This window comes from Trematomus bernacchii, unplaced genomic scaffold, assembly GCF_902827165.1.
Source record: "Trematomus bernacchii unplaced genomic scaffold, fTreBer1.1, whole genome shotgun sequence".
Lineage (NCBI taxonomy): Eukaryota > Metazoa > Chordata > Actinopteri > Perciformes > Nototheniidae > Trematomus > Trematomus bernacchii.
Genome location: NW_022987589.1, coordinates 555001 through 568585, shown reverse-complemented (window position 1 = coordinate 568585; position 13585 = coordinate 555001). Strand labels below are relative to the sequence as shown.

The 13585-nt window shown below is 41.6% G+C and overlaps 1 protein-coding gene across 1 annotated transcript in view; it reads right to left on the bottom strand.

Annotated features, from left to right (window-relative positions):
* Positions 1 to 2375: 2375 nt before the first annotated feature.
* Positions 2376 to 13585, bottom strand: part of diras1b (DIRAS family, GTP-binding RAS-like 1b) — a 20667-nt gene continuing 9457 nt past the window's right edge. Inside the window, exons 2-3 of the mRNA XM_034129052.1 lie at positions 7842 to 8183; positions 2376 to 6467 (exon numbers count right to left, since the gene is read on the bottom strand). Coding sequence (XP_033984943.1) covers positions 6180 to 6467; positions 7842 to 8150 — 597 coding nt within the window. The 5' untranslated portion in view covers positions 8151 to 8183 and the 3' untranslated portion in view covers positions 2376 to 6179. The remainder of the gene's footprint in view (positions 6468 to 7841; positions 8184 to 13585) is intronic.

The following is a 13585-nucleotide window of genomic DNA, read 5'->3' as shown; positions in this document are numbered from 1 at the left end:
ACACGAAAAAAATGGCAAATCAATAGATTAATTTCGTGACTATAACACGAAATGCCGTGAGACTGTGTTGGAAGGTAACGACAGGAGAGAGGGAGGCTGCTCTAGCAGTTCCTCACTGACCACGAGGAGAAGTTGAATGGCCTTCAAATTCCATTTTATTTTGAGTCTCCTTGCATCAAAAAGTGCATACAAATAGCTGAAGGTTACTCAAAAATGTTTGTCTAAAGAATTATGTACTGTAGCCGTTTTTAAATGATGACGCCGCTTAGCGTGTCACGTACAATGTGTTGGAGGGCTAGCCAAATGTTACATAGCGATGTCACTATGTAATGGAGGTAATCAAAGTAGTCCAATTGAGGCATTTCAGGCAGGTGGGGAGTGAGTGGGATGTTGGCCTTTGCAGAATATTTACATGCACAAAAACCAATATAACACAACTACAGGAAAGAGAAACCCCAACAAGAGAAATAAGGCCCCTTTAAAGTCAGGGGAACAAGTGCTGTACGTTATGAGGATTCATGATGGGGGCATGACAAACGCCTTTGCAAAATGTCATGGGAATCTATCAAATCGTTTTTGAGTCATGCACCAGCAAGAGGAACAAATAAAGAAGACAAGAAACACTCCTCAGTTCACATTTTTATTAGGAAAATCATTTTGCAGATTTGATTATTATTATCATCTATATATATATATATTTATATATATGCTATTTTCAGTTATTCAGAGGATGCATCAGCACAGTATATCTTAATAGGAAGACTATTGCTAGAATAAATATCTATACATCATAATTGGTTAAATAAAATAAAAAGTCCCAACAGAAAAAAGGAAATAAACCAAAAGAATAATTTACACAAAAAAACAAGTGCTTAAAAGAAATGAAACATTTGCTAAAAACAAAGCCGTAAATCCTGCTGAGGAATTTATTTAAAAAATACAAAGATGATTCACAGTTTGTGTCCTTGTTCTCATGCTGGCTGGAACACCAATAGGGACCATGCAGGGATGAACGGCCAGAGCGACAGGATAGTACCAAACTACTTTACCCACAGAGTCTAAATGCCCCACTGTATGCCGCTTCAGAAAACAGCTTGTGAGGATCTAAGGCGATCAGACAAGACGTAAAGGGGTGAGGCGGAGAGGTTAATGGGGTCAGATCCTCCAACCCTTAGCTCGACTCAACAGGACGTCAACCTGCCCCCGTTGGTAGGATTGAGTTTATGGAGTTAGACTAGAACACAACAAACATTTCTTTGTATTTAGATAAACCAGCTGCCCTTCGTTTGAGCATCATGTTTCCCACCCTGCTATGGAAAAAACACACGTGTGATCCACACTTCCTCTGCTGTACAACAACATGCTCTTATGCAACATGACCAGTACGTACCCAGTACCTGGTGACGTAAACTTTGCCTGGTCCTAATCAGAAACTGGGACAAAAGCTGTCAATGTAGATTTCTATGGAGATCCAATGTTTAACATTAAATAAATGAGTAAATCATTATTGCAATATTTCAGAATTTCACGTATATTACCTTATAAAGCCTGTATTTGGTCATGATTGTTCATTTCAAATAGAATATTGGTCACTTTGGGCTTCTATAGATTACCCCGTCTAAAGTCAAAAGCTGTTTTACTTGCAGTTGTAGCTTATTTTGAATAAAGCTGGTTAAGAAGCTCGCCTCTGTCGAACACTTTGCAAGCGTTGCTGTGTCATTTCGAATTGGACACTTTGACTACAATAAGGAGACACAGGTGACGGCACCTTCCCACCACGGCATCCTTTCCTCTGCACACTCTCCTCTCTGAAATATGAAGTCCTTTGAACACTATTTACAACTATCTACAATCAGGAGTGAGCAGGGTTGGCCTCCCGTCTGTTCTAGTGCAACCGACTCACAACACACACACACACAAAAGAAACTGAGGTATTATATAAAAGTAAAGTCACGATTTCAGGGGGTCGGACAGCTGATTTATGGAGAAGTAATGCTGACAGCTCAGAGCGGAAAACAGCCAGAGAGAGAATGAGGCTTCACTGACAAGGACTGTGTGTGAGAGTAATATGCGTGTATAAGTGTGCATGTGCAGCTAAGGGCATGCAGTGTGTGTGTGTGTGTGTGTGTGTGTGTGTGTGTGTGTGTGTGTGTGAACAATTCTAGATGACTCATGCAGAAATTAGTAGGCATCCTCCAAAGCATGTACACATGTGTACACACATGTGTACACACACACACACACACACACACACACACACACACACACACACACACACACACACACACACACACACACACACACACACACACACACACACACACACACACACACACACACACACACACACACACACACACACACACACACACACACACACACACACACACACACACACACACACACACACACACACACACACACACCCCAGAGTGAAGGAAAGCAGATAGGTGGCTAATTGGACAGATACCTGGATGCACTCGTGGGCTTCCACACAGACGGCAGCAGTGAATATGCTTCATTGATAAATAAGATGAGACAAGCGATGGGAGCACGGGGGCAGAGGTGTCTGTCCTGATTCATGCCAGCATTTAACTCACACAGCCCAAGAAACACAACGCACGCTCACACACTTCCCATGCACGCCTCCTCACATGCACATTTGAATCCTACACAGGCTAGTTAGTAAGCGCTCTCAATATTTCTACACTATTCCTATTAATGGCACAGCCTCTCACTCCAGCTTGTTGTCCATACCGCTATCACGCGCTGTCTCATTGTTTTTCTCTGCCTGCTGTATCGTATTCCACGCAGGGACATGGACAGCCTCCTGTAGACGTCAGCAGAACAACAGATTGCACAAACATGCGCTCGCAAGCTGGCGTTTTGCATTAACCTACCAGATGCGTCAAGCTCATATTTATGCAGCGTGTGCACCATTACTGCCGGTAGCAACACATCAGATCAGGCCAACTGTCTGATAGATAAACAGATATTATTTCGAGCTTGTTAACCTTTTTGAAGGACACATCAGACAGAAATCACGTCATCCTTCTGGCATCTAAAACAAGCCAGGACAAACTATGTCAATTACAAGTTGTTTAAACTATAAACTGATGGTAAGAGTGAGCATCCCTGGCATCTAACATGTAAAGGGTACGTTTTTACAATGCAACGTTTAGGAGTTTAGGAGGACCTCACATTAGTGCAAAGGACAACACATTGATAACTGATTCATTCAGAAAACAGAAACGGCCATGGAGTGGCACCTTTAGTTACATATTCACACGTCGCTAGTATTATCTGATTGGTATAGCTGAAGAGTGGATGTGTCAAATATATCATGAGCGTCGTTATTAAGCTGTAAACTACCGTAAATAGCAACATCAAACCTTCTACAGATGGAGCATCTTATTTCAGACTCCAGCTTACTGCTTCCTGCCTGCTACCTGCCAGCTACCTGCCTAAGACCTGCCAAAGACCAGTATCTGGGAATGTTAAGCCCTCCCACTATTTTCCAAGAGGGCGTTGCCAGATTTTCAATTTCAGGATTTAACCAGGAGATGGCGCTTCATTCACAAAAACAGGAAGACAGCTTTTCATGGACTTTCAGTTTTGTTTAGAAGAGCATTTGAACACATCAATATTTTAGATCAAATGAAGTATATCTAATCTTGTAATTCAATAATATATAGTCTTTATATATTAAATAACTATGGCCAAACTAAGACTTAGTTTTTCACAAGAGAAAATGTACTGTAACAACTACCTCAAGGACTTATTCCCAGAAAGACAGGTTTTCTTTACATGGGTAACATCTTACTTGAAGCTCTTATAAACATGTCATTCAACTACCGTATGCTTTATTTACAATAACAACACTGTTGGAAGTTGTTATTTGATGTGGGCGTGAACAATGCAGGAGGGACATTTTACATGGTGCTTATAAATGAGGCATCGCTGATTAATAAGCAAGTCTTCAAGTCAAATGTCACCCTAAAGTGCCCAGTTCTTGATTCTGGAGGAGGACGGATGGAAACAGTTGCTGTGCTTTTGTTTTGTCCAGAAGAGACGGACACACAGTTCAAATGAGGCATAATCTGCGTCTTTGGGTTTAACAGAACAAGAGCAGATTATCCTCCACTCAGATTGTTGTTAAAACCGCCTGAGAGACGGAGAAAAGTAGGCATATAATCTGTCTGCGTTCCCATTCGACTGTGTGGTTACGTCACATCTTTACCACAGCTAACGGTCACATCATGAAACCCTGTTGTTCAGCAGAACCACAACCTCATTGTGCCATGTACCGGACACATGACAACACTTACATCTACAGACGAAGGAGATACCGGTGATCATGACTGTTTCCTCCGTGTTCAGATACATGTGAAAGATGAAAATCCACACAGAGGATACGGATAAAAGGAAAAAAAAACGTACAAAAAGGAAATACAAAAAGAAACGATATGCAGTTAAAAAAGTATTGTGCTTTTGGCTGTCCCGTGTGTATATACTGTGTACAATATTCAGAGCTCCTGCGTAGGAACAAAAGGTTTAAACATGCACTTTGGACATACAGCAGAGCTCCAGGAGGATATTCTGAGTTAAGCGGAGATCATTTAAACATAACAGAGGCAACAACATGAACAATTACAGTCGTGTGTGTGTGTGTGTGTGTGTGTGTGTGTGTGTGTTTATGATAGAAAGTGCAATGTGAGGGCATTGAGGCTGAGCGCCGCTTGTCTTCATGTAGTCAGTCAACAGTGATACTCAGACTTTTTTTGACGCGTGTGTGTGTGTGTGTGTGTGTGTGTGTGTGTGTGTGTGTGTGTGTGTGTGTGTGTGTGTGTGTGTGTGTGTGTGTGTGTGTGTGTGTGTGAGTGACTCATTCTGTTTCCTTACCGATTCAGGTCACATTAAATAATCTGTATGCCACCATTTTACATTTATCCCTTATTTAGTTATTTAATTATCTGTGTGCTTTTTTGTTTAAGGGGGGCTTTTCTGACTTTGACATGACTATATAAAGGTTCATAAAGATAGCAACCAAGAATAAAAAAGGCAAAAGAAGAGACACCTTCACGTGGAAGGTGCCAAAGTAAACTGACATTCTTGACCTCAGGACCAAAAACCTTCCTCTTAGTCTCGGCAATGATTATCCGAGTGTATCATCCTCGTAGACAAGGCAGACTTGATTTTCTGTTTCCTGTGTGTGACGAGTGTCCAGCTTCTTTTCCTCCAGAGCTTTTCTGTACTAAATGAAAGTCTTAAAAGGATTGTTGCGTCGTATCAGTAGCGTGTCCGCTGGAAGCTCCTCCACTTCAGATGAAGACATTTTGTGGATGAGTTTTTAGTAGAATGACTTCTTGATAAATAATAAGGGTCTTTTTTTAATGTTCCTGGAGAGAGGCTGAGGACGAGGAGATTAAGCGTTAATGCTTCAAACCTCACCCTTTGACTTGTTACTCATGTGCAGGGCGTGTGTTTAGATGGAATATATTGAAATATCCCGTGTTTATATACATCAGAGTCCTCAGGAGTTGCTCTGGGATGTAGCTGGGTGCGCTAATGTCATTCATGCTAACAGTATCATCACACCTGTACTTTTCCAGCACGACAGACACCTTGAGCTCGTCATATGGAGTTTCCACAAGAAGAGTGAGTTTAACTAAGTTTATCGACTCTGTTACAATTACGTTACGTCTCTCTATATTTGTTATAGTAGGGGAGTATGCGAGGGGTGACGAGCGGTGTGAGCTGAGTAGGGAGGACGGGCTCGGATGAAGAAGTGAGAGAGGACATTTTATTTTTTTGAATAACTTATTTTTGTTGTTGCTGCTGCAGTCTCTTGTAGTCATTGCAGTCCAAGGTCTTGCTGAGATCCACAGCCAGGTTTTGTGACCGCTTGGATGATGCTACACGTACTTCTTGTTTGAAATGTGCCTCTGGATATTCTGCGCTCATTTCTCCGTTCCACAGAATGCACATTGATGTACAGTAAAGCTCCAAACTGAGAGCTGTGGTAGTGATTGGGTCAAACAGAGGTGAATGATGAGATTTCCGTTACACCTTCGTAACATTTTGCTCCGAGGATACGTTTAGTGAGTCCTTCCTCTCTCTCTCTACTTCCCTTTTCTCTGTATTTCTTCCCCACCTCTCTCCACCTCCACCTCCTCCATTTACATCACGCTGCATTTTCCCTTCAGTCTCTCGGCGCGGGACTGCTTCCCCGAGCGCTTCCCGTCAATGTTGAGGCTCATGTTCCTCTTCTTGTCCAGGTTCAGGAGCTCCTGGAAGAGCTCCGTGACGTTGTGGTTGGTCTTGGCCGACGTCTCCATGAAGGCGCACTTCCACTGGTTGGCCTGGGCTTCTCCGTCCTTGGTCTCCACCTCCCGAAGGGTCTCATCGCTCTTGTTCCCCACGAGCATGATGGGGATGGCCTCCACGTTTCCCTTTATGGCCAACACCTGCAGAGGAGGAAGAAGAACATAAGAGACACCTGTTAAGTTCTGGCTGGGATGTTCACATCATACATTATTTACATTTTAAAACCGATTGATTTAACATCGGATAAGAATATTTGCCGAAATGTATCAACATCTTTACATCTGGAGACACGAAATGTTACTTCTTCCTATTTTATTCAACCAAATGTCACATCATAAATGTATTTTTTATTTATCCGTGTTTTATTTTAAATGTACATTTTCGGGGGTTTTCTGTATTGTGCTTCCAGTGGTAGAAAGTGATGGAGTTAATTGACTCAAGTACTGTACTTCTTTACAGTTGAGGTACTTTTGATTTCTACTCAAATACATGTCAGTGGGGAAATACTGAGCTGTGTACTCCACCACATTTATTTTAAACATTACATTCCTTTTGGGATTAAGGATGCTTACAGAAAATGCTATAAAAAATGTAATTCAAACGACCCTCCCATTAAGAGGTTATGGACATTCATCCACACATTCAATTGTATTCTAAGGGGTTTCATTTATTGTGTTGCAGCTCATTCCTTAAAACAGAAGCTTCACATTGATTATAATAAGAGCAAATATGAAGGGTATATTTCAAGGTTATGTAAATGTATTATTGGGCTTTTTTCTTATCAACTTAGATTTGTTAAAACATGTTTTCAACTTGAATTGACTGAATTTATTTGAAAAACTGGGCTAACTAACACATGAATACCTTGTAACATATATATTCAAGAAGTACAATATAGGACAAGCAGAAGTTTATTATACTTAAAGGGGACCTATCATGCAAAATGCACTTTTGTACGTCTTTTCTACATGAATATGTGTCCCCAGTGTTCCAGGGAACTCACCAAGTGTCAGAAAACACAACCCTCTCTATTTTCCTCCATACCCAAATCTCTAAAAAAGGGGCTGCAACGGATCTGATAAAAACTGATCCAGATTTGAACACTGTCCTGACGTCAGGACGGTGGCGCTACGGCTATTGGGCCAACTCCACCAATCAGGAGGAGACAGCCACGGCCATTGCCGTTCGAAAGCGCTGGAGACGCTGTAGTACATATGCCAGGCCAGTAGATGGTGCTGTTCTCACAGAATCTGCCCTTGCAAAAACAGAGCTAACATTTTTCAAATTGAGCGAAATGAGGCATGGCTAAAATGCATGATCTGTTTGGTATTTTGAAAAATAAAAAGTATAAATATGCCTTATATAGGTATGGTCCTACACTATATTATTTAAATATAGCATGATAGGTCCACTTTAAGTCATTATACTTTTTTAATTTGCTGAATGAGGGCGGATTCAAAATGGTCCGCGTGCCGCAGTTTGGACACCCCTGGTCTAGACACTTATCCACCCACCTGTTGGTAAATGGGTTTGAGCTCCTCCAGGGACTGCTTGCTGGTGACGGAGTACACCAGGATGAAGGCGTGGCCTTTAGAGATGGAAAGGCGCTGCATGGCGGGGAACTGGTGGCTCCCCGTGGTGTCCGTGATCTGGAGGGTGCACACGCTCTTATCGCAGCTGATCACCTGGCGGTAGGTGTCCTCCACCGTGGGGATGTAGGTGTCCCTGAAGGTGCCTTTCACGAAGCGCAGGACCAGGGAGCTCTTCCCCACCCCCCCCGCCCCGAACACCACCACACGATAGTCGTTGCTCTGCTCCGGCATTCTGCCCCCCTCAGGCTAAAGACAGCGTTACACCTGTGATGTTGAGAGGGGAGGAGGCAGGGAGGGAAGGGTGAGGGATGGGGAGAAAAGGATCATTTTAGCAAAGAGGTATTTTAGCAAATGAGCTGTCAGCAGATGGAGGAAGCTGGTGGGATTTAACCTCCACCGGCGGGTGTGAAAGTACTCCAGCCGTCCTCGTGGTCTGACTGCGAGCCAGAGCACAACTTAAGAGAGGATGAGGTTGGTGAGGCTCCAAGTGTTTCACCTGACGCAGACATTTCCCTGATCAATACTATTCGCAGAGTCATAGTTTCTCAGTTTCAACCCCAAAAACATTAACGCTTTTTCTCATTCATTAACTTTAGCAACTGCAGCAATCCCTAGAGGAGACGGAGAGTCCTTTGAGGATGGTTGAATGACAATAACATCGACTCGATGTATAATGCAGCGCAACACAATACAAGTCAAGCGACAGGACAAAGCACATGGTATCAACACCTCGCAAACACAAAAACATTATGAGCATCCCAAAGATTAGATTAGCACCATCATTTTTGTACATACTGTATCTTGTAAGTATTTCACTGATCATCAACACAATCTGTTTCTTTAGAGATCCAAGCACAAGGTAGCAAGGACAGGCCAAACATTTTGTCTGCTCTAATCAATATTTTCTATATTAACATTCAACCTCAAAACGATACAAGTGAAAGATATCATCCGGGCCTCTGCAGTTACTTTGATCTCTACAGAGCCTTCATGCTTTGGTTTAACAACCTGCTTTTGTAAAATTACTTTTGGATCACTCTCTCCGCTCTCAAAGCCTAGTGTTTTGCAGCAGCATGCAGGCAGCTGTTTTCAAACAAAACGCTGTACGCTACCCACTCAGCACACAAAAGACAGAGATCAAAGATAGTAACAAGCTGATGAACACAATAAAGCACAACGCTGTTAAAGCTAGGGGGTTAAAATGAGGTTAAATATATCAACAGATGGCCATAAAAGCAACTCAAATAAACAGTGAATGTGTAAAGAAGAAACTATGCTTAAAAGTTTAGATATTATAGTGGACCTATCATGCTATATTTGAATAATATAGTGTAGGACCATACCTATATAAGGCATATTTATACTTTTTTTTTTTCAAAATACCAAACAGATCATGCATTTTAGCCATGCCTCATTTTGCTCAATTTGACATTTTCTAGCTCTGGGCTGATTCAGTGAGAACAGCACCATCTACAGGTCTGGCATATGTACTACAGCGTCTCCAGCGCTTTCGAACGGCAATGGCCGTGGCTGTCTCCTCCTGATTGGTGGAGTTGGCCCAATAGCCGTAGCGCCACCGTCCTGACGTCAGGACAGTGTTCAAATCTGGATCAGTTTTTATCAGATCCGTTGCAGCCCCTTTTTTAGAGATTTGGGTATGGAGGAAAATAGAGAGGGTTGTGTTTTCTGACACTTGGTGAGTTCCCTGGAACACCGGGGACACATATTCATGTATAAAAGACGTACACAAGTGCATTTTGCATGATAGGTCCCCTTTAACTTAAAAATTGACGTTCAGGGTAAGCCATCTAGAAAACAAGTCATGCTTTCATGTGTGTTATATAAAATACCCGTCGTGCACATCTAGTGACGTACCTGTTAGATATGTAGGATTGTATCATGCAGTATCTTATCTAATATCGTATAGTTTTAAATATACACTATGAAGTTGTTGGGAAAATACTGAATGTACTTTTTCAATATCAGAGTATATAGCACATACTACACATACAGTATAGCTGTGTACGTTACAGGATGTATGATTACCTAGAAGAAGCTTAAGAGACACTGTGTTGAACATACGATAGCTTTGTTCCAACGATTACATATGATGACCCTAGGGAGATAGGCATATGACTGTCATGTTTATTTCTTACGCAGGCCTTAGCTAATCTGAACTAAGCATAGAATACTGCTTTGAACCGGTATTCCTCCATCTTGTGACTGTAACTCCCTCTCTGTTCAGGAACTAGTTGTACCAAATCTTGTGATGACTACTTCCATTCTGGAGAGGATAATAAATACATGGATCCTGATTATTGAAACTGAAGCCGGTGACCAGTGAGATTTTTCTAACAGAAGAAAAAAGGACATCATTCTAAAGCCATGATGAACTGGATTTGCAGTCAGCATCATCACCGAAGGACTCCACAACTCCTCGCTCTCTGTGAACCTGCTGCAACTCATACATATGCATCAGAAGAAGACCCTCACACCTAATCCATCGCTATCTTTGTTGTGCTGGTGTCTCTGCTGAGCGTATGTGCACGATTACGCATTGTATCTGATGCATTATTTATCTGCTGTGGATCCAAACGTGCGTTGAGGTCCCATAACAAGATGCTCATTCAGTTGTGATCATGTGCAGCTCCATAAGCTCTAGTTGTAATGAAACAGTAAATTGACATCAATACTAGACGGAATAAGTGGATTTCTGTCATGCTTGCTCTGCTGGAATCCACTATTGATGGCAGGGCCTCTGTAATTGCATTGCCAGTTTGGAGATAATATCAGTCAAGGAGTTCAAAATAAATGAGAATTCAGGGAGTGCCTCTTGAGTTTTATAGTCAATCTATAGCTGTAAGTCTGGGTGACATGCAGGAGCGGGAACACACAGCCACGCATTTGATTTGCAGATGAGTCTTCTGATCATATGCCTGCATGCTGTCCACTCTGTTCACTCTTTAAGGTCAGGGAAAGCAGAACGTCGTGTTTAATTGCTCGACGGTGATTTACAACTCTGGAGAATGATGTCCAACTGCAGTTCAATCTTGTAAAGAAGATTTCCACTGTGATTTGTAACCTTTAAGTTCTGCAATAAATGCTTTAGCCGGCAATCACTCATTTGTACTTGTTTGCAAATTCATCCAGAGCAACATGATGATGCATTTTGAATTGTTGACCTCCAATGTGAAAACACTTTGATCAACTTGAAGATTGAAGCAGCTGTAAATACTTTTTACAACAACAAGTAGGGCTGTGCAATTAATCGTATTTTAATCGCAATTACGATTTTGGCCTGCCACAATTACGAAAACAACATAATCGAAAAAAACAATTATTTTGCTTTGCTAGGTTGTGACAGTGCACTAGAACATATTTGATCTCATTAATTTTTATTTATCATATTTACATATGTTTAGTAGCTTGTGGAAGTGCGCTCCAAAATATTTGTTGATCTTGTTTATTGGTATTTATTATTTTGATATTATTTATTTAAATGTATCATTTATTTTTGTATTGGTTTTTCAGTTGAATTATACGTTCAGGGTAATCAACAGTTAAACAGATACTGTTCAAATTATTATTTGTATTTGTTTTAAAGTTCAATAAATTGATTTTTTCAAATTCAATGAATAATCGTATTTAATAATCGTGATATCAATTATTGACCCAAATAATCGTGATTATGATTTTGCCATAATCGCACAGCCCTAACAACAATGCATCCCATGACAATGATCTGCAGCAGTCCTCCGTTTTAAGGAGCTTTAAGGACACTTTCAGCCCACTGCTTTCATTTGATTTGGCCCGCTGACTTTTGGTTCACTCTCAATGAGACCAGGAAGCTGTTTTCATCAGCGAAGCTTTGACAAACCCTCTGTGTCCTCTCGGCCAAACGGCAGAAAGACAGGATAGCGACTACCTGGTGAACTAATGGATGGAGCATCTAGTCAGTGGAGAAGTCATTACTCAACTATTTCTCAGAAGGACTCATCACAATCAAGACTCCAAATGAATGCTAAGGATGAAATCCCAATGATCTCACATGTATGCGATGTTTGTGAGCCACAGCCTCAGTGGGCATGTTGTTGAGTCCCTGGACAAGACACCTCACCTCAGGTTGCTCCTGTGGGGATCGTCCACAGGACTGAGTGTTTGTGTTGCTTTGGATGAAAGCGTCTAACAAGTGACACGTGATTTAAAGGTTCCCTATTATACTTTATTACAGGTCTCAGATATATACAAAACCTGTCTCTGAAGTGTTTGGCTCCAATCACCAAACAGATCATTGCAGCATTACCCATAATCCCCTCTGTTTCAGCCCTGTTTCAAAAGTGCTGATTCTCTGTCTGTTACTTTAGATGAAAATAAGGAGCCCCTCCCCACGCCCCTCTGAGAGAGATTTGGTTACAAATAACACAATGGTGCTCTAGGAGGAGATTCAGGTGATAAGGTGGGGGTTACCTTGGTTGGTGATTGGCTAATGGTTACACAAGACAACACATCGTTATGACATCATAAAGTGGCCAAAATCTGATCAGCTCATTTTCAGACAGGTTTTTATAGAAATGGATCAGGACAAAAAGAGAGAGAATCTTTGTTCCTGAAACTTTCAGAGTCTCTTTACACAGAGGGGACACATGTTGATGTAGAAGAGACATGAAGAAGAGGGGACACATGTTGATGAAGAAGAGACATGAAGAAGAGGGGACACATGTTGATGTAGAAGAGACATGAAGAAGAGGGGACACATGTTGATGTAGAAGAGACATGAAGAAGAGGGGACACATGTTGATGTAGAAGAGACATGAAGAAGAGGATTTTGCATAACAGGTGACCTTTAACATTAACATTGTTTGTTATTCTAGTGCCCAGAAATGTATGTATGTTGATTGTAACTGTAAAAATCTAGGAATATAGAATCATTTCAGACGACAGATGGTTCAGGAAACCAGTTCAGTCTGTAAAAAAGCTAACAGTTGAATAAGATGAACCTCTTCACATCAACATTTCACTAACAATAGCTCTTTGCACGGGGCTTTTCTTGACCCTAAAAGTCGATCTGTTCGCAGAGAGTTTGCCTTCATTTTTCTCTTCCAAACAAATTCAGCCAAACATGGGATTTCTTGCCCTGTCCGACTTATTTTTAGCGGTGTAGCTTTGTTCCCAGATCTCAGCGGCTTGGGGAGTGCAGTGTTATTTTTAGAGATGGAAATGGAGGCCAACACGACCAAAAGAAGAACTAACAAACCAGACTTTAGAACGAAGACTGCAGTGCTGGTAAAGTGCTGATCATTTGACAGTTATTACTAAATACCACAATGTATTAAAATAATTCAGCGTCTACTTCAGGCCAAATATCTATAATGAAAACGTACAGACTGGTATGATTTCTGAGCTATTTGTGCGTCTGTGATGGAGCAACACACTCCTGTACACGCTATGTGTCCGATGTGCATGAAAATACTCTCTTTATGCATCCGTTTCCTCTTCATATAAGCATCCTGAAATAGTTCTCCTTTGACCCGCTCCCTTTCTCTTCCGTCTCCTCCTCTCTCACTCCCCAGGCCTCCATGCTTTCTGATCAATAAACTAAAGCCGCTGTGGTTTTGATCGATGTGGCTCGTCTGTCTGGGCCCCGTCAGTCTGTCATCCTGCCCGGC